Source organism: Eptesicus fuscus, chromosome 23, assembly GCF_027574615.1.
Source record: "Eptesicus fuscus isolate TK198812 chromosome 23, DD_ASM_mEF_20220401, whole genome shotgun sequence".
NCBI classification, from domain to species: Eukaryota; Metazoa; Chordata; class Mammalia; order Chiroptera; family Vespertilionidae; genus Eptesicus; species Eptesicus fuscus.
The window spans coordinates 23,096,017-23,120,518 of NC_072495.1; the positions used below are offsets into that span (position 1 = coordinate 23,096,017).

Consider the following 24,502-nt stretch of genomic DNA (forward strand, 5'->3'; position numbering starts at 1 on the left):
GGCGATGATGACGGACGCAGGGGGTGGGAGAGGCCTTGCAAGGCAGGTACGGGTACCAGAGCCACAGCCCCCTCACTGAGTGCTTGCTGGGTGCGAAGCGCAGCACCAAACGCCTTCCCCGCGCCGTCCTGGTCAACGCTCAGGACAACGCACCTTACTTGGTACTTTCACTATACCCATTTCACAGATGAGCAAGGCGAGGGCACAGAGAGGGCAGAGCCAGGAAGCGGCCCAGGCAGGGGGGCCTGTAGGCTTCCTTCTCTTGATGCCCGACCTGGGCCCTCGCTTGATGTCCTGCTTCTAGATAGAGGGCGATTGGGGGGTGGGGGGTGCCCCTGTGCTTAGTGGGTTGACTATTTTTTTAAAAAAATATGTTTTTATTGATTTTAGAGAGAGAGGAAGGGAGAGGGATAGAGAGATGGAAACATCGATGAGAGAGCGCGACATCCATCGGCTGCCTCTCACATACCCTCTACTGGGGACTGCGTCTGAAACCCAGGCATGTGCCCTGACCAGGAATTGAACCAGCGACCTCTTGGTTCATGGGTCGATGCTCAACCCGCTGAGCCACACCAGCCGGACAGTGGGTTGAATATTAAAAGCCCGGGTCCTGTTCCTCAGCTCACACTCACCCCAGGTTCCTCCCCCACTTTTTCCCGCTCTGCCTATAGACTCCCCCCCCCCCCACATTCGACCTCAGGGACAGAGCTCGCAGCCAGGAATGCGCCTGCCCGTAGTGAAGCTTCCTCGGGGAGACCTCGACTCCACCACACCTTGTCACCCCTGGGCCCCGGCACCCAGCACAGGGCCTGGCACAGGGTGGGCCTTTGATCTCTTTCAGGGGGGGGGGCGCTACATGGTCACAGTGGATCATAATGGAAGGTGGGGTACAGGAGGAGGTCGGGAAACCGAGATGGGGAGGGAGGAGGGGGACACTGATTGGAAAGTGGAGAATGACAGAGAAAGATGATGGAGACAGAAATACAGAGCGGGGGGGAGGGGGGCGGGGGGGGGGGCGGCAGATAGTGAAGGAGAGAGAGGGGTAGAGACAGAGTGACGGACAACAGAGCAGCAGGATCAGGACCATGGGGCAGTTCCCGGCAGTCGTAGCGTCCGATTCCCTCATTTCTCAAACGGAGAAAGCAAGCCCCCAGAGAACAAGCGACATCAACAAGGCCGCCTGGTGTGACGCACGGCAGAGCCAGGGCTGAAGGGACGCCGAGGAACGGCTGAGCCGGGGCAGCCTGCCGTCTCGCCCCCAGCCCCACGTGGGCCTGGGGGAGAGGGTCTCCCCAGGGTCTTGCCCCTCCTGCAGAGGCCCCGGGACCCACACTCCCCTTGGAGCCCAGCTCTGCCTTGAGATCACTGTGGCCTTGGGCCCACTCTGCTTTCTGCACCCCCCTCCACCCCCGACCCCCCGCCAGCACCCCCTCCGTCCCCAGGTGCTTCCTCAGTCTTTCATCCTGAGCCCCAGGCCCGGGAGGCAGGCAGGAACCACAGGATAGAACAGCCACTGGAACGGGGCCGAGACACATGGGTGGTGGGGGCCACCCACAGCTTTGGGCTCCAAGGCCAGGCTGTCTGGCACGGTTCCCTGTCTCCCGTGGCAATGGGGCTGCCTGCCAGAGGGTGGGCGAGAGGTGGGGGATGGTCCCCCCTGCCTGGGGGGTGGGGGGCGGCGCTCCATCCTGAGCACTTTCCTGACATGGCTCCTGGAATCCGAATGGCGATGCTGGGGTCCCTGGGATCGGTCCTGTTTGCAGACGAGGAAACTGAGGCAGCTCGAGTTCCCCTCTCTCTGCCTCTTTGCTCGTCTGTACAATGGAATTGGGAAGCCGTATCTCTTTAACTCCTGGACCAAAGCTCTTAAAACGATGCATTTCTGGTTTTCCATGAGCAAGGACGTCACCATGATCCTGTGGATTATTCGCAGTGAGGATGACAATGATGACGGAGGGGCAGAATGCTTCTTAGGTTCCAATTGTGGTTCATGTGTATTTCACGTTCCCCCTCACTATGCCCTTATCCCCGAGGCGAAACCAAGTTACTTCGTTGTACCCATTTTACGCACGAGGAAACCGAGGCTCGGAGGGATTAAGGAACACGCTCAAGGTTTCCCAGCCAGCAAGAGTGGGATGCGGCGGACCCGGCTGCCTGGCGGCGGAGGCTGCGTTCTCGGCCTTTTCCCTTGAAGGCCACCCTCCATCCAAGTCACGCACTCGATGGGGCTGCTTTTCATGTAACCCTCCCGGGGGGGGGACAGATGTCGCCAACTTTGTAGGCCAGGGGCTGCGGTCAGACACCCACCAGGTCACCCCGCTGTTCCGGGGCAGGACTGGATTCGCCCAGAGTGGGCTGGTCTCTGCCAGGCTCTTCCTGGCGCTGGGACAGGCCCCTTTTAAGTCAACTCCGAGTGTGGGAAGACGGTGAGCCAAGCAAATTCCACGAACCCTGGCTCTTCGGCAGGTGCGCTACAGCCTGCAGAGCATGTTCGCCCCCCACCAGCTCCTTCCTCCTGTCCGCAGAGCCATCTGAACTTCTCTCTGGGCTTGGTGGACCCTGGCGGCCCCGGCCCGGCCCCCCTTTCCTGCCTGGCTCCCTTTGCTCCCCTCCAGGGTCCCTGAGCTCCAGCTCAATCGGGCTACCAGCTCTTTCTCACACACGGTCCCCAGTTCCCACCTCCGCACGTTGGCTCAGACAAGTATTCTCTTCCATCTCACTCTGTGCGCATCCTCCTCGCCCTTCAGCGTCTAGCTTCCATGCCACCTCCAACAGGAAGCCTCCCCGGATTGCCCCTTCTGCAAGAGGAAGGGGGAAAGGCACGGGCATTTGTGTGAATGGGATTGCTGTGGCAGGCATGGGGCATAACATCACACCACCCCGGTGATGTAGTTTATTCTTGTCCTGTTTTATGGGCAGAAACGGAGGAGGAACGACCTGCGACAGGTCATCCTGCTTGCTAGGAAGGACCAGGCTTTTGGACTCCTTGTCCAGTGCTCATCCTCCTGCTCCCGTCAGGGGTCCTATGGCGCCGATTAAGGCTGACCTTCCTCCCTCTTGCCTTCTTGGTAGCCGACCCCTGAGGGAGGCCCCTTGCCCCTCTCCCTCCCGGCCAGTGGTGCTGACATCTCTCCTCTGGGGCTGCAGCTTTTGTCCTTGCTGCTCACTTGCCGAGTCGGGCCTTCGTGTCCCGGAGGGCCTCTGCCCTCCCTGCCTATAAGAGCCCGACCTCGGCTGGTCCCAGGCCCGGCATGTTGTGTGGCTCCGTCTCGGTAAGTCCCAGGCCCGGAGATGGAGTGGCATTTGAGCTCTGAGTGAGTGTCCTGGGAGGAAGGGGAGCCCAGGTCCCCAATCCTGGAGACATCACTGCGCCATCCTGCGTGGCCTTCTCCTCCTAACCCCGGCATCAAACCTGGTACCTGCTCCCCTCGCTGGAAACAAAATTATTCCTGGAGTCCTTGAAGCTGGGCACCTTGGCACTGGCCAGGGGGATGCTGTTCACCCCCTGCCAGCCACAGAAATCTCCCCACGGCAAGCAGGTAAAACTTGCAAAGGACGGGGCTCAGAGGCGTTGGGACCCAGGGGCGGCGGGGGGTGGGGGGGTGTCTTTGAGACGATGACGGGAAGGAAGCACAGGAGGTGGGATTGGCCACAGATGGAAAGGGAAGGAGAGGGCTGGGCCGAAGCTGCCCTTTGCCCCAAGCGCAGGCACACCTGGACCCCCCTGGATCCCCACCCGGCTCAATCTAAACGCCGTTGTCAAGGAGACAGCAGAGTCGGGGCGGAGGGTGTCATGTTCTTCTCTTGTGCAGGAGGAGGGCAACATGACCCTGCAGTGCACCAAGCCCGCGGGGCACTGGAAGGTAGGAAGAGGCATGGGGGTGTCTGGGAAGTGGGGGGGGGGGGTCCAGGTCCAGGAGAAGCCCCATCCCCACCTCCATTGAATCCCCACGTCACCCCGTGGAGGGGGGGGGGGCGGTGTTGTGAGGGCCCATGTCACAGCGGATGGAATCGATGCTCAAAGAGGAGAAGGGACTTGGTCAGGGTCACACACAGGGCCTTGAACTGAACTGGGGGCTTCCGGTCCCCGAATTTAACCACGGCACACTCCCTGGCAGAGATGGCAAACTGGTGATTGCACCGTCTTTGGCATTACTTCTTTGACCTCCCCTGTGTTTTTGTTTTTTTTTGTGTTTTTGTTTTAACGAGCCTTTACATTTGTCATCTGCTTTTATAATTTTGGGGGGGGTCCATTGCGAAGTCCCCATTTAGTGATTGTCTTCAGAGATGCACTCCCACGTAGCAACAATAGGAGGCGCTGTGCAGCGGCCAAGCATTTACCCCGGGGGGCCTTCGCCCCGCCTTCGCTGCCTGGCGCCTGGAGAGGCATCTGAGTTTGCGATCCCCGCTTTCTCTGTCCCGCCCCATCGTGAGTCCTGGGGGGAGCCCCTAACCCTTCACCCCCGCCAGCTCCACCTTTTGTCTCTCCATAGATTGTGGTGAGGGACCAGGAGGGCTTCAGACCCTGCGGTCCCTCAAAGTGCTGAGCGGAGCCTGAGTGGGGAAGGGCCGGGCTCTGAGCCAGGGAGAGGGAGGCCAGAGGGGACCTAGCGAGGGAGGCTGGGACTTTTAGAGGTTTTAGGCCCTATGTCCCAGGCCCTAACTTCCCAATGGGGCTGATGTGCTGGGGTAGGTTGAGTACCCCGCCCCCCCCCCCCCCCCCCATGTAGGGAGTGCCATTCACACAGATCCTGCCTGCTACACAAGACACACGGCAGGGGCTGACCTTGAGAATGGAGCGCAGGGACTGAAAAACCCCTCTTAGGCATAAATCTACAAGCAACGTCCCTTGCCCCAAATAGAAGGTGACTATAAAAACATAGTAAAAAAAAAAATGCTATTCATCTTTAGCGGAACATGGTTGCTTGACTGTGGCTCGGAGCATGAGCTGTGTGTGTGTTTTTTCTAAAGAGAGATGGGTGAGATGTCCAGAGGCGTTCAGGACACCCCAGTACCGCCATGATGAGACTGTTCGGGTCAGCACCGGACAGCGGGATGTTCTGCAGTGACCCGAACGGTGTACATCGGCTGGCGGTTTGGGGGCCACGGGCCACAGATGGCCGCGGAGGGCTGGGAATGAAGCGACGGTGACCCAAGACCTGACGTGTTGATTTGGTTGAATGTATGTTTCCTTGGCCGCATGTGGCTAACGGCTACCACGCTGGTCAGAAGTTTCTAGAAGGCTGGAACGTAGACTGAAAGGAGGAGTCATTCCATGCGATGCCTGTGAGTGCCAGCATCTCACACCAAGGGAAACACACACTTTCAGGAGGACAGTCTGCGACGTGCAGGCGGGGGACCGGGGCTCAGATGGGAGCAGTGACCCGGGCGGGGATGTGGCCAGCAGGCCAACAGATTGGGCCGGCGAGAAGGCCACCAGCTCAGGTGGACTCCGGCGATGGGTCCCTTACATGCACAGCCAGGGCCAGGCCAGCTTGGTGCCCGCCTCCCGTGCCCCTTGTCCCACAGGCCGACGCCAAAACAACGGGCCGTAAGCAAACGCCCTCCGCTCCCTCCTCCCGGGATCACGACTAAAAGTGTCTCCTGGCTTTGCCGAACGCCTCCCGGGGTCAGAGTCCCCCCTGCAGGATAACCCCGGGTCTGGAACTCTGGGGGAGGGGGCTCTGAGGGGTGAGTACCCCTGCTGGGGCGCCTGGAGTGGCAACACGGCCTACCCCGCCGAGAGGCTCACCTCCTTCAGGCCTGTGGCCTGTGCTGTGAGTCCTGCTCCCCCTCCTCCCAGGGGGGCCCCCCAGCTCCTCCAGGGGGGGCTTGGGAACCGGATGTCCCAGAGTTCAATGTCTCAGGTCCCTTCTTCAAACTGTGGGACATGGCAGTCCCTCCCCTCCCTGAGCCTCGGTTTTTTTTTCATCTTGCAACGGGGCCCTAGGACTTCTGTTGTGGGAAGGAGGAATGGTGAGCATCTGGCCAGGAGCCGCCGCAAACATTCCATCCGTGGCCGCTTTGTTTATGACCTGAGTCTTCTTTTTTTTTTTTCTTTCTTTTTAAAATATATTTTATTGATTTTTCACAGAGAGGAAGGGAGAGGGATAGAGAGCTAGAAACATCGATGAGAGAGAAACATCGATCAGCTGCCTCCTGCACAACCCCCTACTGGGGATGTGCCCGCAACCAAGGGACATGCCCTTGACCGGAATCGAACGTGGGACCTTTCAGTCCGCAGGCCGACGCTCTATCCACTGAGCCAAACCGGTCAGGGCGACCTGAGTCTTCTTTTTTAGGACTCTGGGGTGCTGGGACGAGCCGGGGGCCAGAGATGGCAGGGCCAGGTGGGGAGGACGGCCCGATGTCCTCCTCCTGGTTTTCTGTTTTACCTGCTGGTGATGGGGTCTGGGTGCAGGTGGGCATCATTGTCCCCATTTTCCAGATGGAAAAAAAAAAAAGGAGGCTCTGAAAGGTGTAATTTTTTTTTCTTCAAAAGCAACTTTTCCCCCCAATATATTTTATTGATTTTTCACAGAGAGGAAGGGAGAGGGATAGAGAGCTAGAAACATCGATGAGAGAGAAACATCGACCAGCTGCCTCCTGCACACCCCCTACTGGGGATGTGCCCGCAACCAAGGTACATGCCCTTGACCGGAATCGAACCTGGGACCTTTCAGTCTGCAGGCCGACGCTCTATCCACGGAGCCAAACTGGTTTCGGCAAAAGCAACTTATATCGATTTAAAATCACACAAGCCACGCCTATTTATCATCTCAAATTCAGGAACAACCCTGATGTGGCAGAATAAGAAAATAAAAATCACTCATACCCCAGGGCGGGGGCAGGGGTGGGCGGAGGGGGCATCCAGCTGAGCACTCGAGGGTCTGACCCTGTGCCCTGTGCCCGCAGAACCACCGGGACTCGAGGCTGACCATCTTTGAGCAGGAGAACTTCCGGGGCAGAAAAGGAGACCTGAGTGAGGACTGCCCCTCCCTCCAGGCCCTGGGATGGGGTGGCAAAGAAGTGGGCTCCTTCCGCGTCCAGTCAGGGGCGTAAGTGCATCCAAAGCTCTGTCTGGCAGGGAAAGCGAGGGTGTGGGGCGGGTTAGGCACACCTCCCGTGACAACCATGCGCTGGCGACTTTGGGGCTCTGATGCCAACATTCCAGAGGGGGACACCGAGGCCCAGGGAGGTGTCCGGCAGAATGTCTGGGACTGCAAGCAATGGACGCCCAGATCAAACTGATATTAAGGCCAAAGGATATTTACTGGCCCCGGTCACTAGCTTCAGGCACAGCTGGATCCAGGTGCTTCGAAAGAGATCCAGGGACCTCTTTCTCCCCGTCTTGCTCTGCCCGCCTCAGTGTGGCTCTATTTTGGGGCAAATTCTTTTCCTGTGAGGGCTGGACGGCAGGCAGCTTCATCCTTCCATTTCAGCCAGCGCCAGGGAAAGAGCGTCTCTTTCTCAGTGATCCCACCAAAGGTCCCAGGGAAGGCTCTTATTGGTCCGGCTCCGGTCATGTGCTCAACTTTGAACCAATCACCATGCCCACAGTCACAGGGCGCTCTGATTGGCTAGGCCTGGTCCCAGGCTCACTGCTGGAGTGAGCATTGCCCCACATTGGCTGAGAGGGGGGAGGAGGGACAGGGTCTGTCACCACAACAGCAGAGACGGTGTGGCCAGCCATTCCCAAGTCCGACAGCAGGTAGGTGACTGGATCCGGCTTCCAGCCCAGGACTGGCGGACCCTTCCCACCCTTTTTATTTACGTAGAAAATGGCAGGGGAAGGCTGAGTGGGAGGCCCTCAGTGAGAGGGGGACGTTTGAGCCACCTTCTGAGGTGCCCTTTGGCTCCTGGTAGGCAGGGGTGAAGGTGGGAGGTAGATGAGAGAGCGTGTTTTTTGTTGTTTTTTAAGTTTGTCCCGACGTCGTCTGAGAATTTTGTTGTTTCAGAGTAGGATGGATCTCCTGGGATCCTTGAGCTTACTTCCCTCTTACAGGAAAACGAGACAACAATTTTTGTCCAGTCCTGGGCAGCATAGGGGTCAATACATTGAAAGAACAAGAGCCCTTTTCTTGGAAGTGCCTCTGGATAAGAAAGGCTGGGAAAGAATAAGACTCCTCCACTCATTCATTCATTCATTCATTCGTTTATTCATCCATCAAGCATTTATTGAGCCCCTGGGCAGTGTTAGGCACTGGAGATAACAATGAACCAGGCACACACACTCCTATACACAGGAGCTTACTGTATGTTCAGGAGGGAGACATTATCCACATAATCTGTTCATCACCTAATTACATTAGTGCTCAAAGGTACAACAAGGGGCTGTGGCCTAATTTGGGGAGCAGCTCAGACCGCCCTGATGACGTGAGGACCGCGCTGAGACCTGAAGGATAAATACAACTTGACCGCCAAGGAATGGCTGGAACGGTGTTCCTGGAAAGGGAACAGCATGATGAGGGGCGCCGTGAGGGGAAGAGCGGGCACATTCTGGGCCCTGAAGGGACGATGGCCGGGAGTGCCTGCAGCCTGGATCTCTGCTCTTTGTCCCAGCCCTGGGGCCTCTCCAGGGGAACCGTCTGCCTTCCCCCTTCCTCAGCTGGGTTTGTTCCCAGCTCCCCGGCTCCCGAGGTTTTCAGTGCGTGCCGGAGAGCGACCGCCACTCAGGCGACTACAGGCATTTCCGAGCGTGGGGCACGCAGGCGCAGACCTTCCAGGTGCAGAGCGTCCACAGGATCCAGCAGTGAGGGGGGGGGGGGGAGACCCCGTGCTTGTCCGGACCAGAGGAGCCCTGGAACCTGTCACCTGCTCTTTTCTCCGCCCCCACCCCCTGCCATCCCGAGGGAACCCAGCCCCCACGTGAGCCAGTCCATGCACGCATAGTCAGCACGAAAAACTAAAAGCAATAAAAAAGCAATGGAAAAGGCCCAGCGTCAGCTCCTGCTCTTCCATCTTCTGAATCCTTTGAAAGCCCCGATTTGTAGCTTTGTTAATTTCCTCTGTCGTTTGTCTGCGCTTTAGTTCACTGAGTTTTGCTCTTTAGTATTTTTTTTTTCCTTCTATTGACTCCGGGTTTACTTTACCTTTTGTTTTTACTAGATATACATAAAAAATTATTGATTGATTTTTAGAGTGAGAAGAAGAAGAAGAAGAAGAAGAAGAAGAAGAAGAAGAAGAAGAAGAAGAGAGAGAAGAGAGAGAGAGAGAGAGAGAGAGAGAGAGAGAGAAACATCGATGTGAGAGAGAAATATTGACCAGCTGCCTCCTGCATGCCTTGACCAGTGCCCAGGCTGATGCTCAACCCACTGAGCCACACAGGCCAGGCTATCGATTACCTCTAACAGTCATAAACCATCTGGCTCTTTTTCCGAACTACCTTCCGCTACCACACCGAGTCTTGTAGAGGCAGGAAGGGTGGGGTTCTGAACAGCCTGCCCCAGCTAGAAAAGATAACCTTATCTGGCCCAGGAAAGGGAGGGATGTGTTTAGGAACATGTGCACTTTATCGTTAACTCCTCGCTGTATCATCCCATTCATTCAAAAGATCCTATCTGCCCGGGAGCGACGGAGCACCAAGCCCTGGGAAACGGTGAGCAAGGCACACAAAGTCCCCTCCCTCACCCAGTCGGATGGGGAAGGCGGATGTGTCTATAGTGGATGGCAACACAGAGCCGTGGTGGAGGGAGTGTGGGGGCTGTAGGGCTGCGAGAGGTAAGAGTGGGCCTGGAAGCCCGGCCAGTGTGGCTCAGCGGTTGAGCGTTGAACCCACGAACTAGGAGGTCACGGTTCCATTCCCAGTCAGGGCACATGCCCGGGTTGTAGGCTCGATCCCCACTAGGGGGCGTTGCAGGAGGCAGCCTATTGATGATTCTCTCATCATTGATGTTTCTGTCTCTCTTCCTCTCCCCTCCTCTCTCTGAAATCAATAAATAAATTAAAAAAAAAAAAGAATGGGAGAAGCAGGGAGGCCAATTCTCCTTGGTGTTTGTCTCACTATGGGTTGTATAAGGTGTTGGAAGAGCATTAAAGAGATAATGGGGAAAATGGGGTTTAGAAACAGACAGTTGCTAGGTTCATGCTCTCCTTGTGAAGAATGAAGAAAGTAGCCCCTCACACTTTAGTGTGAATAAAGGGGGAGCACCTCACCTATCAGAGGAAAGCCTTGGATCCCTGGGAACAAAGCAGGCAATATTTTCTGAATGAATGAATGAATGAATGAACAAATGAACAAATGAATGAGGGAGCCTCCTTGAAATTTGCTGGCGGCCTTATGAAGGGCCAGCCGCAGTCAGAGCGAAGAGTGAGGCTGGCAGCCATAAAAAAAATGGGACCCCAGATGTGTGCTGATGGCTGGAGCGACAGGCAGTAAAAAGATGATTTGTCAGGGGCGATTTCGGGAGGGGAGGAAAGAGAGCGTGAAATTATTTTTTATATCTTGCCAGGAGACCAATTTTCCTGGGTTATAAAGGAAAGGGAACTTGAATTATTGATGGGATTTGTCCAGAAGTAAGTGGTAAGCACGGAACACCCATCATCCAGAACACGGCCCTCCGCCCACAGGACTGATCGCAGGGGCTGGGCTGTCCATCCCAAACCAGCGTCCCCTGGGCCCAGAGTGGGGAAGGCACCGGCTCAAGGCCACACAGCAAACAGGATCCATGCGGCTGCCGCTTCCGGCCTCGTCGCCCAGCTCCCCACTCACGCGTGGCTCGGAAGGCGACGGCAATTTGGGGTTGCACCCACCTGGGTCTGAATCCAGGATCCATCCCGAGCTTTCCGGAGAGGACGACCTTCGGGGGCCGATTTGCCTCAGTTTCCTCATTTCTTCAAGGAAGGGCCGTTGTGAGGGTCAAGGACCCTCCAAGTTGCTGCGAAAAATAAGAGGCGACGTCATGTGAGGCTTCTCTGCCTTTTCCTCCACTCTCTCCCTCTCTGGCCTGCTCTACCCATCTGCCCAGCTTGCTCTCTCTCTCTCTCTCTCTCTCTCTCTCTCTCTCTCTCTCTCTAGCTCTCAGCCATATGCTCCTCTCACCACGGCCTCACTGGGCACTCCCCCAGGAGCAAAGAAGCTGTGACAATGATGGTGGTGGACACGGTCGAATAAAAGGGGGTGAGAAGTTGAAGATCTCACAACACCTTGGGTGTGTTTATGAGAGGGAGGGAGGGAGGGAAGGAATAAGGGCGGGGTGGGTGGGGGAAGAGAGAGAGAGAATAGCTTTTCCTGTGCCCCTTGGAGAAGTGGCTGCATGGAAGAGCTATTATTACTCACAAGGACCAAAGCGCTGGTGATTACTGTAATGACAGCTCATCGCCACAGCCCTTTGTAGAAAAGAGAAAGAAACAGCTTCCACTGAGTGTCTGCTTTGCGCTGGGCCCAGGGCCAGGCGCTCACACATCCATTACGCCCGAGCCTCCCCGCCTCCCTGCTGCCTAACAGCGGAACGAGCTAGGGAGGCCCCCACCTCCCCCCCCCCCCGCAACCCCCGGGAGGGAGGGGGTGAGTCTTGCACAAACCTGAGCTGTGGGTGGTGTGGTGAATCCCCACCCATCCCTACTTCCTGGGCCTCTGTTTACAGTTGCCATCATTGCAAGATTAATGGAGGGGAAGTATCTCCCAGGTGGGAGGCCCTTCCTTCCCTCGCCAGGTGCTCCTGAATCTGCTCCCGGAGCAAACCCGTCAGGGAGGCAGGCCTGGGGCTGAGACCGGTTCCTCCCAGGGCGGGCAGTCTGTCGTTTTTTTTAGCGTCTGGGGATCTTCAGCAGCTTCTGGGAGGGGCCCCAGTTTTTAGTTTAAAGAATCACCCCGCCCCTCTCCTTGAATCAAAGCATCCAAAAGGGGTTGAAGGGCCCTGATTCCTTCCGGAGGCAAAGACAGGAGCCAAGTCTGGCCAATAAGCGTCACCTGGGTTGGGCACATGACCCAACTTAAGCCAATGAGAGTCAGCTCTGGAATTTTGGTTGGAAACACCTGGAAAGAGGAGCTCTCCTGGTGCTGGGCTTGCGAAGTGAAAGATGAGGGTGTACGCTTGGGACTTGGAAACAAAACCAATGAGGGGAAAGCAGGGGCCTGCAACAGAGAAGGGGTCTAACCTTCCTAACACGTGGCCACCCACGTGCTTTTTTATCACACGGGGCAAACGCATCCTCTCCCCGATTTTTTTTTTTTTTTTGGCTTAAGACATTTGAAGACGGGCTGCTGTTATTTTATATTTTTAAGATGTCCTCCTACTCCCCTAAACCCACCGAAGAAACAAAGAGCTTACCAGTTCCCCGCCTGCCCCCAACGAGGGGCCCTGGTGGCCTTTCCTCCCAGGAGGGTGGGCCTCTCCCCCCTAACCCCCCCCCCAACCGCCCGCCCCATAGATCAGAAGCTCTTGATCCTTTACCCTTTGACGGCTCTTGGTGTTCGTGGCCGAGATCATTCTCCACCCCTGTCTCAGTTTCCTCTGGCTCCAACAGGCATATTCATCCCCTTGCTCAGATGAGAAGACTGAGGCCGAGAATGGCAAGGTGATCTGCTCACGTTGGCGCAGAGAACCCCGGGGGCTCCCGAATCTCTCTCCAGGGTTCTTCCTTCTTGACCCTGCGGAGCAGGAGACTGATTGCTTTGTTGAGGTTCAGTCAAAATCCTGGCACCAGCTCCCGCAGGTTTCTCAGGCCCACCCTGGCCCCGCCCACCACCAGGCGACACAGACATCCCATTCTGAGAAGCCGCTTCCTGAGACTTGTGCTGCACTGCCATCTGGTGGTGACACAAAAATACATCCTGCTATCGGAACATGATTACATTCTGGGAACCCAGGAAAGGGGAAGATGAAGATGGGATCCCCCTAGCTGGTGTTGCTCAGTGGTTAGAGCGTCAGCCCACAGACTGAAGGGTCCAGGGTTTGATTTCTGGTGAAGGGCACATGCCTGGTTGCGGGCTCAATCCCCAGTAGGGGGCGTGCAGGAAGCAGCCGATCAATGATTCTCTCTCATCATTGATGTTTCTACATCTCTTCCTCTCTGAAATCAATAAAAATATATTTTTTTAAAAAAAGAAAGAAAGGATCAATGGGCCGGTTTCTGGGAAATTAGAGATATGAGATTTGATGAGAGGGCCTGAGATTCCTTCTGTGTTCTGAATTCTCGCCGCAACGGTGTCTCTGTACATCTAGTTTCTTGGCGACTTAGGAAATTAACTGTTTTCATTGGCTGCCAGGATGCTCAGAGCCAATGTCCACAGGATTATTAGCAGCTGGGTAGAACCATGTGGCAGGCATTGGAACGCCAATCCTGACTCCATATTCCTTCCCCGAACTTTCGGTCTTATCTGATATTTAGATGCCGAGGACATCTTCATAAACCACATTAAATCCCCTCTTTTTGGAAAAAGAAAACAAAAAAAGAAGAAAATGCCCTCTTTTGTGGGAACAGGAAGGACAAATCAGGATTACACCTTCAGAAAGACCTTGCCAACGTTCTGCAAGCCTCAGTTTCCTGTCCTGTAAAATGGGCACATGACTTGCAGGGTTTTGTGAGGGTTTCAGGAGATGCTCAGTTAATATAAGTTCCCACCCTATTTCCCATCTCTCCATCCCCCAGGGCTCTTGGCTGCTTGCCCCGGACAGGCGGTAAGGCAAAGGGCATCCAAAGAACAGATCACTCTATCCTCTGCAGGCCCACTGGCTGCCCCTGCTGGAGCCTGGTGCCCTGAGCCCAGCCCCTGCCTGCCTCCCGGAGGCCTGTTGGCCTTCGCAACCCTCCGCCTCCCGACTGCAGGCGCCACAGAGTCCCAGCTGATTTGCAGGGAGCCTAGACGCATCTCATAAATAAAGCATGTGCTGTTCTGCAGGGTGGCTGCGGCGTGGCCATGGCCGTGCGGGGGAGGGACGGCTGCATTCGATGGAGCCGCGGGAGGCAGGGAGGACTGCACAGGGGCTCAGGCAGGGGATGGTGTATTGGGGCCAGGGGGGTGGGGGCCTCCACGAGGCCAGGGCCTGGATACAGGCTGTTGGGGCTGAATCTCCATTCAGACACCTTCTAGCTGTATCCCTTTAGCCTCAGTTTTCTCGTCTGTCAAATGGGGATGATATCAATACCTGGCACCATGGGGCTGGCATAGCTACCAGGTGTACCGGTTAATAATGTGGATCTTTTTCAATAGATGGAGTTACACATATGTTGACATAGATGCAATTTGATATGTATGCTATTTTGTTGTATTGCTCCTTGTTCTGATCGATGGCACACGCACTTTCTGAGCAGCACTTCAAAACGTACGAGGAAGTGGAAAATTGGGTCTCTGAATGGTCTGCCTCAAAACAAGAAAAGTCCTATTGGGACGGTATCCACAAATTACCTGAAAGATGGGGGAAATGTGTGGCTAGCGATGGACATTACTTTGAATAAAGCACTTTTGGTGTTTTTCTTGAAATCATCGTGTTTTCTTTTATTACAAATCCGCAGTTTTAACTGGTTAAAAGCTAATCCAAATTCCTAACCGGTATCTGCATTTTTAACCGGTTATAAGTAGCTGTTAACTGGTTAAAAAATGTGGATACTGGTTAAAAATGGGCACATTGGAACAGGGCTGTGGGTAGGGGAGGGAGAGGTCAGATCTGCCTTTGGAGCATCTTCTGGCCTGGGTGGGGACTCTCTCTCTAAAGCTATGGTGGCAATTGGTGGGGTAAGGATGGCGTGGGGACATGTTCAAGAGGCACATTCATGGGCTGGGGTGAGGGAGAGAGAGGGGAGGATGACCCATGGGGGGGGGGGGTGTGTGCATCTTTGTAGCGTCTGCTGCAGGCTTCTGTCCCCACCCCAAGTCCTTCATCCCCTTCCCTCCCCCGCCCCCGCGCTCTGCCAGATCCGAAATCTGAATTCACGGGAGAGATGAGGCGGGAGGCCCCGGAGGGGAGACGCCCGTGCTGGCGGCTGCAGCCCGTGTTTCCTGCCTTTCTCGGGGCAGCAGCAGGGAGAGGCTGGGCGGCTGCACCTGCCGAGCCGGCTGGAGGCCGGGCAGCAGGTGCTGGGCGTCTGGAGGGGGCTGCTGCGTGCAGACGGACAGATGGATAACGGGACGGGGTGGATGAGGGCGGCACACGCTCTGCCCCCTCCTCTGTTGTCTGGACACAAAAGCCGAGACAAAGCGGCGGCGGGGACGCAGGCGGCGGCCACGGAGCACACACATGCTGAGACAAAGGACGGGGCCGAGGCAGGCACCGCAGAGCACGGGGTGCGGCCGGCAGGCTCCCGTGACCTCCAGCGAGGCCTGCTTGCCTCTCAGCCGTGATCTGGGCACCGTGAATGGAGAGATTGGGGGGCACCGGTGGGCCCCAAACCTCGCCAGTCCCACTGGACTTTTGCTTAAAGGAAAACAGATCATGGACTCCACAAAGTTGAGGGTATTGCTTTTAGATCCTGGGGATGAAGACCAGGTGTTTTGTTTTTTAATAAAGAATTCTTTATTCCAATACATTTATTTATTTATTTGAAATATTTTTTAGTTGATTTCAGAGAGGAAGGGAGAGGGAGAGAGAGAAACACCAATGATGAGAGAGAATCATTGATCGCTGCCTCCTGCATGCCCAACACTGGGGACAGGGCCTGCAACCTGGGCATGTGCCCTTGACCAGAATTGAACCCGGAACCCTTCAGTCCGCAGGCTGACGCTCTATCCACGGAGCCAAACCGTCTAGGGCTGGAGACCAGGTTTGATGATAAAGTAAGTGATCGTACCTGGGTTGCAGGTTCGATCCCTGGCCCCTGGTCTGGGCCCGTGGGGGAGGCAACAGATCAAGGTGTCTCTCTCACAGGGATGTTCCCCCCCACTTCTCTCTCTCTCTCTCCCTCTTCCCTTCCTTCCACTCTCTCTAAAGAAATCAATGGGAAAAGTATCCTTGGAGTAGGTGTGTGAGTACCCTGGCTTTCTTGACCTCACAACTCAGGTGTGTCTGTCCCACACAGGACCGAAGCAGGACTGCCCTGGTTACCCACCCGACGTGCTCATTGCTGTGGCCTGAACTGTGTCCCTCTGAAATTCACATGTCGAAGCCCACACTCCCCACCGTGCCTGGACTTGGCGATAGGGGTGGTTAAGATTCAATGGGGTCCTAGGGTGGGCCGGTACCCAATAGAATTGGGGCCCTGACGAGAAGGGGAAGAGACCCCAGGGGTGTGCACATAGAGGGGCCACGTGAGGACAGTGAGAAGGTGGCCGTCTGCAAGACAAGCAGAGAGGCCTCAGGAGAAGCCAACCCTACTGGCACCTTGACCTTGGACTTCCAGCCGCCAGAACTGTGAGAAACTAAGTTCCTGTGAGGCCACCCAGGCTGACCAATACACTCATGAATGCACCTGCTCTGGTTTCTTCTCTTCCCCGTCTCGCTGCTCTCCTCCGTCACCAATGCCTCCTGGGGTCACGCCCCAGATAAACGACGCGCACTTGGACCCCTGTCTTGGGCTCTGCATCTGGGAGGATCGGGGCTAGTATTCCTGCCCCTGCCTTACCCAGCGGGACTGCTGGCCTTCACACATGAAGGCAGCCTCTCTGGGGGCAGGGCAGAGGTCAGACTCTGGAGAACACTAGACTCTGCTCATCCATGGCCATGGTCTTGAACCAGTGGTGTCCCTCCTGGACTGAGGGCGACGGGACAGGCACCAGAGTGACCCCCACAAGGCGGCAGGGTCGTTGTCCAGAGCTGTGCACCTCTCCCAGGGGAAGGGAGGGGGAGCGTGAATGCAGACAGGTGTTTAGACCCCCCCCCCCAAGCGAGCACAGCTTCTCCCCCTCCCAAACCTTGGGCTGCTGGGTGATGTCACGAGCCAAAGACTCATTTGCTTGCGGATCCCTGAAGCTGTGTGGTGTCTCCCGGGAACAGGTGAGGTCACCACCCGGTCCAGCTGGAAAGAGGCAAACTTTATTCTGAAGTGGACCTTCTGGCTGATGGGGCCTCCTCCCGTTGCCATGACAACCAACACTCTGCCTCGGGGTTGTGGGCTCCATCCCCAGTGTGGGGCGTGCTGGAGGCAGCTGATCAATGATTCTCGCTCATCATTGATGTTTCTGCCTCTTTCTCCCTCTCCCTTCCTCTTGGACATAAAATAAAATAAAAAGAAAGAAAGAAAGGAAGACAAAATCTATAGAAGTTAGGCCAAGCGATGTGGTGGCAAGAACATGGGCGGGAAGACTCAGACGTAGGTTCAAATCTTGACTCCACCATAAGCACTGGGCCGTCTAGCGGGGATAATGGAGAGGCAGACACCGAGGCTGTGCGGGTTAAGCTGCTGGTACTCCAGGACCGGTCCTCACGCGCTGGGGCCCAGGGTTCTGCTCCCCGGGTCTGGGTCCCAGGTCACACACCGCACGTGTGCCTCTCCATCCTTGCGCGCTCCCGGGCTGAGTCCAGCTGGGTACACGTTGCCATGGCAGCGCCTCGGGGCCGGGATGCAGGAGGCAGAGCGCGCTGCTGCGGGGCTGGTGGTCCCTTTGTGCGATGGGGAGCGGCGGTGTGCTCCCCCCCACTGCGGGCTGCACCCTGCCTCCCTGGCCCAGACCTCCGGGAGGAGGTTAGAGGGGAGGGTGGGGTGTGGCAGGGCGCGGGGAGGGGGGAGGAAGGCCGGGGCTGAGAGCCGGGGGTGGGGCGCCTCCGCCTGCCAGGCGCTCCCGCATTAAAATTTCTCGGGCTCTGCCGCAGCTACAAAGACGACGCCGGCTGCGCTCGGGGGACCGGAGGGAGGGAGGCTGCGGACGAGTGCGGGGAGGAGTTTGCGAGGGGAGGCGCTTGCAGGGGCTCCCCCAGTTCGGCGCTGGGAGCCCCGGCACAAAGGAGCCCTCTGCACTCGCGCCGCAGGACTGCCGACCCGAGGTAAGCCGCCGCCCCATCCTCACGGCCACCCCTCCCCGAGCATCCTAGTCCGCGCGCCGGGAACAGCTTAACCCCCCCGAGGGTAGGTCCCAGAGTCCCAGGCAGGGGTCAGGGGGTGGCCAACGCGCCTGAAGTGCCCCGATTTGATGGATGAAGAGACTCTGTCTCTCCAGCCCGAGGTTGTCAAATGCAGCTGAGACAACCGGCTTGGGTGGGGCGCGGGGAAGGAAAGCGGAAGGATGCGCTGGGGGTCCAGTGAGTGTGGGGAACAAAGACCCTCCCCACCCTCCTTACCAGACGGACCCGGGGGGACCCCAGACCTTGTGGGCTCACCAGGTTCGCCGTGAACGGGCCAGGTGTTGGACAGAGCCCAATGGTCTCAGAACTGGGGGTGTGGACGGGGTGGCGGAGCGGGGTCCTGGAGGCCCCCCCCCCCCCCCCACTGAGACACCTCTCCCCGCTGGCGCCTGTCAATGCTCCACTCTGGGACTCAACTCCCAGGTGTCCAGCGTCCCGTGTGCGGCTCCCAAGGGGGCGGGCAGGGCCAGAAACCCACCTTCGTTGGGAATAATGGCATCGATCCTGGTGACAACACATCGGTTCATGCGGAGCTTGCTCTGTGCCAGCCACAGGCGCGGTGCTTTGCACGCGGGACCACAACAGCCCCGCGAGGTGGCAAGAACCCCATTTTAAGGATGAGAACACTGAGATCCAGAGAGGGCGAGGGACGCGTCCAAGGTCACACAGCCAGTGATTCTGAATCCAGATATGTCGGACCCTAAAGCCCAGGTTACACCCCCAAACTGGACCGAGAAGACCCGAGAGCGCACCAGCTCCCTCCCCATCTCTCCTCTCCAATACATTCTGTCTAGAGAGGCTGGGAACTGGGCAGGGAGGGGCCAGACCTCTCCTCTCCCCCAGCGGAGGGCCCTGGGCTAGAGAAATTGCCTCTTGGTCTGTGCAGGGGGGGGGAGGCCCCCGGGAGCCTGGATTCCCCAACCCTCATCCCAGGCTCCAGACCGGAGGCTGCCGCGCGCGCCGGGAATCGCTGGCGCGCACACCCCACTGCGGTGCCGCCGCGGGGAAAACACCCCCACCTGCTGCTGGCGGAAGCGGGGAGGGTGGGGAGAGAAAGGCGGGATCAAGTGCGGGAAGCGGCTTTGTTTTTCTCCAGCCTCGGCCAGACCCCTGCCCGGGGGCGCACGGCCTGGACTTTCCAAAGCGCATTCCCAGTTGGGAGCGCCTCGGGGCTTCGCGATCCTGGGCCTGGGGTGGGGTCCGGGGTCCGGGGGTCCGGGGATGAGTAACTCACTCCACTGGACGGACCGGGAAACCTGAGGACCGAGGCGCTCGGACTTCTGGGGGCGACGCTCCCAATACGCAGGCGTCCGGGCCACGTGGCCAGGGGATGAGTCAGCGGGACTGGGTGGGGCTGGGCATCTGGGTGTGTGCTCAGACCCCCGCCTTCTGCTCCTCGTGCAGGTGGTCAGACCATCTGTGGAGAAAACAGCCCCCCCACCTCTCCGCTCCCCCCTCCTCCCACCCCTCGCCCAGAACCCCAGTACAGAATGGTTTCCTTCAGGACGCTTTGCGTGGCCTTGAACTCATCCCATGCTCAGTGTAGTTAATTCCATGTTGAAAGAATTTTAAGGGTGGCATCCCCTCTGCCCATAAGGCCCACGGATTTTATGATTCAGTGACCCTGGGCATTGAGAAAGATTTGGGAACCTTCCAGAAGCTTCTGTGGCCCTCAGCCTGCCCCCCCCTCAGCCTGCTATCCCAGGAGCTTCCCTAGTTCTCTGCCCTCCCTCAAGCTGTGCCTGCTTCCAAAATGAGAATTTTACAATGTTTCGGTGATTTTTACGAATGTCAAATCGTAAATTTAATAAAAATGCGTGATAATTGGAGGAGATTTAGGGAGAAAGGGAAGAGAAGTCCATAGTTTCTCATCACCCAACAATAACTTCTGGGCCACCATTTTCACGTGTTTCCTTCCGGCACCCGCGTCTGTTACTGGAAATACTGATTGAAGCTGTGCTACCCGGATGCTGCTGTAACAGGTCACCTGGGATGAGTTTCTCTGCCGTTTTACCCGCATTGTAAGAGGACTGGTGTTTCATGAAGCAAACATGCTCCCTCTACTCAGCTCCCTATTGTGGGACCTGCCAGTTTTTTTTTTTTTTTTTACTCCTTCATTTTTAAGTTCTTTCCTCTGGCCCTTTCTCTCCACGCTTCCACCAGAGCAGGATTATGCCCTGGATTGATCACTCATCGGGGCAGCGCGGTGTGGTGGGAAGCGGAAGGACTGACAGCCACACTGTCCTCTCCACCCACCCTCTGTGTCAGCCTCAGGACGGAGGTCATTTCCCTTCTCGGAGCCTCAGTCTCCTTCTCTGTAAAGTGGGAGTCAGAGTCCCCGCTTTAAAAAGCTGCTGTGAGCCCTGGCCGGTTTGGCTCAGTGGATAGAGCGTCGGCCTGTGGACTGAAGGGTCCCGGGTTCGATTCCAGTCAAGGGTCCATGCCTGGGTTGTGGGCTCGATCCCCAGTGAGGGGCGTGCAGGAGGCAGCTGATTAGTGATTCTCTCTCATCATTGATGTGTCTATCTCCCTCTCCCTCTCCCTTCCTCTCTGAAATCAGTATAAACATATTAAAAAAAATAAAAAGCTGTTGTGAGGCTATGAACCAGCGTGTGTGTAAAATGCCTGACACTCAGTAGGTGCTTAATACAGACATTGCTGCTATCGTGCACCCACTGTGTTCAGGCTGAGCTCACTGACTCAGCCCCCAGACTTGTATAGATAGTTATTTGCTTTTCTTTGCATTGGGCTTGTTGGTTCTTGGGGTGACCCTGGGGCTGTTGGAGGGTGTGTTTCTGGGGCACGGGGCCCATTGTGCAGGCTCAATGGGCTGGTGAATAAGTTATAGCAGAGCCCTTTGTCCCCCGGGATCCTTCCTCTGTGTCTGCAGCCTGGCTCATCTGTCAGCTGGAGCGCTGAACAATAGCCAGAGATAATCAGGGGCAGAGGCACAGGCCCGCTCAGCTGGCATCTGTCTCCCCAGCCCTCTGTCGGCTGATTGGATCAGATGCGCCAGGTGTCCCCTTCTCCCTTGGGGTGCCAGGGGGGCCCCTCCGAAGGCTGCCCCATGAGTCATGAAGGGGAGGGGGGGCTGTTGTGTGCATGCGTGTGGAGCAGATCATTCACGGGAACCAACACTAGCTCCCATTTAGGAACCATTTGCCACGGTTCGGGCTGGACCCTGCCTCGTGGAGACCCCATGATGAGCCTGGGAGCTGGGCGTGACCGATGAGAAGCGAAGGCTCAGAGAGGTGAAGTGACTAGCTCAGGGTCACACAGCACGTTTTAGCTGTAGAGTCAGGATTCGAACTTGAATCTAGTGTAACTCGGACCCGTGTGCTTGTCACTGCTGCACGACAATACCACCTCTCCTAAAAGTGAACTCAGTTGCCTCAAGTTCATAGAAGCCATTAGAGCAAACCGATCCGAGATGGTTTGACAATCGCGGTCCGGTTTCTTCACAGTCATAGTAATGCTGATGCCCACGGTGTCTGCCATGTAGGCATCCCTCCCCCAGGCCTTTTCTTATTTAAGCCTTCCCCCAACCCCCTACATTTGAACGGAAGCCTTCTGCCCCTTTGGGGTTCAACAGGCCTGTTTACAATCCACTGGCACTGTTTTCTCCTTTGGTGATCTAGGAGCAAGAAACTTTACCCTGAGCCTCAGTTTCCTCATCTGTAAAATGGGACAATGAAACCCAACTCTTGTTTTGTCGGGGAGATAAAGGTGCCCCCAGTTAGTATCTGTCCTCAGGAAATGTTAGTGTCCTTTCCTTTCCCTCCTTCTTGCTTTTCTCTCTTCTCTCCTCCCCACACAGCCCAGAGGTTCCCTTGTGTGAGGGGGGCTTGAATTCTGACGCCCCTCTTTTGTGTATGTTGTTTGCCTTTGTCCAGAAAAGCACATTCCGCTCCTCTGAAGCCTCGACCCCGCCCTCAGCCAGACTCCTGCGCGGCGCCCCCGCTCAGCCTGTTACTCCCAGGAGCTCTCCTCATTTCTCTGCACTCACTCATGCAAAGCAATTTAGGCCAACTTCTCCCGTGGGCCTCCGTCTCCGGGCAGCTATTTTATCCCCGAGTCAGGGAAAAACCCTCGCCCACAGGGATCCTAAAGGGCAACCGAAGGCATGTTTTCCTGGCAGCCGTTCATTCATGACCAGGGATGGAGCGCAGAGCTCAGTGGGGGGGAATGGATGGCCCCTGGGTGGTGTCAATGAGCCGTGTGGACAAGGGAGGTTCCATAGAATGCAAGCGGAGAGATAATACCCATCGTCCCATTTAGTCTTCACAAGGCCTTGGGAGGCCGGCACTGATTGTCCCGGGTGCTGGGTAAGAAACCTGGCCCAGAGGGGTGATGCGCCTGCTCAGGGGGCAGAGCAGGGTGGGGATCCACGCGGTAAATCCCTATTTTTCCTGGGTATTAGGATGCTCTGATTGGCACTGGCCTGACCAAGATACCTGTCAATTTCCTGCTTGACTTCTTTTTTAAAATAAATATTTTTATTGATTTCAGAGAGGAAGGGAGAGGGGGCGAGAGAGAGAAACATCAATGATGAGAGAGCATCATGGATCGGCTGCCTCCTGCACACTCCCACACTGGGGATCGGGCCCCGCAACCTGGGAGTCGGACCCGTGACCTCCTGGTTCATAGGTCGATGCTCAACCACTGAGCCACACCAGCCCGGCCAGTTTCCGGTTTGACTGCTGATCTGCATCCAAAGAGATCAGTTTGTGGACCAGGACCCCTGGCATCTATTCTCCAACGTGCCCATGGGTGCCTGTGTATTCCCACACCCCCCTCTCTCTTGATGACAGGCGTTCCAGACATGGCACAAGGCCACCACGGCCCTCACAGAGCATCAAGGGAGTAACCAAGGTGACCTTTCCTCTCTGTGCACCCACAGGACAGTAGAGACCAGCGGCAGGCATGCACCCAGCAGGTCCACCATGAGATCCTCAGGCGCTGAGACCGGACTCTCAGAGGTAGGAGGGACCCCTAGGATTCTCTGGCGGCCAGTCCTTCCGTCAAAGCTTTCCTCCTGGGGCACCTGACCTTGGCCTCAAGTGGGTGGGGTGGGGCTCCTGTGGGCCAATGGGAGCTGAGATGCTGGGGCCCGGGCCCCCCACCAGGTCTCTGTATGGCCTTTCATCCAGCCCTTCTTGGTGCCTGTCCTCTGTCAACACATCTAAACGGCTTTTGAAAACAAAAACTTTATTGAGGCATCATTTACATACAATGAAACGCACCCATTTAAAGCACACATTTCAATGTGTTTTGATAAATGTATACACCTACATAACCACCACCGGAGGCAATCAAGAGAGAAAACATTTATTTTTAATTGATTTTTTACAGAGAGGAAGGGAGAGGGATAGAGTTAGAAATATCGATCAGCTGCCTCCTGCACGCCCCCTACTGGGGATGTGCCCACAACCAAGGCACATGCCCTTGACCAGAATCGAACCTGAGACCTTTCAGTCCGAAGGCTGACGCTCTATCCACTGAGCCACACCGGTTAGGGCAAGAGAAAAAAACATTTTATCACCCTCAAGTGTCCCCCTGCCCATCCCCTTCCAGCGCCAGTCACAGGAAGCCACTGATCGGCTTTCTATGCCTCGAGATAACGCTAATATGGAAACTTTTGTGCCCGGGTTCTTTGTTGCTCAGCACCTAATGTGTTTGAGGTTTGCACCTGTTTTTGCACGTGTCAGAAGTCCTATCCTTTTTTTGTCTAACTTTGGGGAGGCATCATTGAAGTATCATATAACGCACCCATTTCAAGTGCACGATTCCATGACTTCTCGTGAATTGACCAAGTTGTGCACCCAGCACCGGAAATCAGTTTTAGAGCTCCTTTGCCCCAAGGAGACCCCTCACGCCCACTTCCTGTTAATCTCCATCCCACCCCTAATCCCAGGCAACCACTGACCTACTTCCTGTGTCCGTAGGTTTGCCTTCTGTGGACATTCCATATACATGGGACCGCCAGGCATGTGGCCCCTGGCTTCTTTTACTCCGTGTCATGTTTCTGAGGTTCATCCGTGCTGTAGTATGTATCAACAGTTCGTCCCTTTTTACTGCTGAGTGCGTTTCATTATGTGAGTGTACTACGGTTGGTTTATCCAACCACCAAGGTGGGGTTTGAATTAGGTCTGTGTTTCCTAACTGGGTATATACAGCGCCCCCCCCCGCGCCCCCCTCCCTGGCCCCAAGGGGGTGTATATGCCAGAGGAAACATATGGCCTGTATTTCTGGGACATCAGTATTCCACAAAGATTTACCCCACTGGTTTAAAAATCATTAACTGGTGAAAGTAATTTTTTATACATGTATTTTTTTTTTTTTATTGATTTCAAAGACGAAGGGAGAGGGAGAGAGAGATAGAAACATCAACGATGAGAGAGAATCATGGATCGGCTGCCTCCTGCACGCCCCCTACTGGGGATCAAGCCCAAACCCAGGCTTGTGCCCTGACCGGGAATTGAACCTCGACCTGCTGGTTCATGGGCCAACACTCAGCCACTGAGCCACACCGGCCGGGCTTGGCAAACATATTTTTGGAACACTTC

General features: G+C 56.2%; 1 protein-coding gene across 1 annotated transcript; it reads left to right on the forward strand.

Annotated features, from left to right (window-relative positions):
- The first annotated feature begins 1,874 nt into the window (after nt 1-1,874).
- On the forward strand, nt 1,875-8,756 carry CRYBA4 (crystallin beta A4). Its single transcript, XM_054712856.1, has 8 exons — nt 1,875-1,932; nt 3,148-3,272; nt 3,813-3,863; nt 4,494-4,499; nt 5,530-5,551; nt 5,635-5,777; nt 6,916-7,058; nt 8,609-8,756. Exons 1-8 carry the CDS (start codon nt 1,875-1,877, stop codon nt 8,754-8,756), a joined length of 696 nt encoding a protein of 231 aa, XP_054568831.1.
- The last annotated feature ends 15,746 nt before the right edge of the window (nt 8,757-24,502 follow it).

Excerpts from the sequence above, each read along its gene's own strand:
- CRYBA4 (XM_054712856.1), top strand. The coding sequence starts at position 1,875 with ATGCATTTCTGGTTTTCCATGAGCAAGGACGTCACCATGATCCTGTGG. Across the intron at positions 5,552-5,634 it reads CGACGCCAAAACAACGGGCC|AGTCCCCCCTGCAGGATAAC; the intron begins GTAAGCAAACGC and ends TCCCGGGGTCAG. Across the intron at positions 5,778-6,915 it reads TCAGGCCTGTGGCCTGTGCT|AACCACCGGGACTCGAGGCT; the intron begins GTGAGTCCTGCT and ends CTGTGCCCGCAG.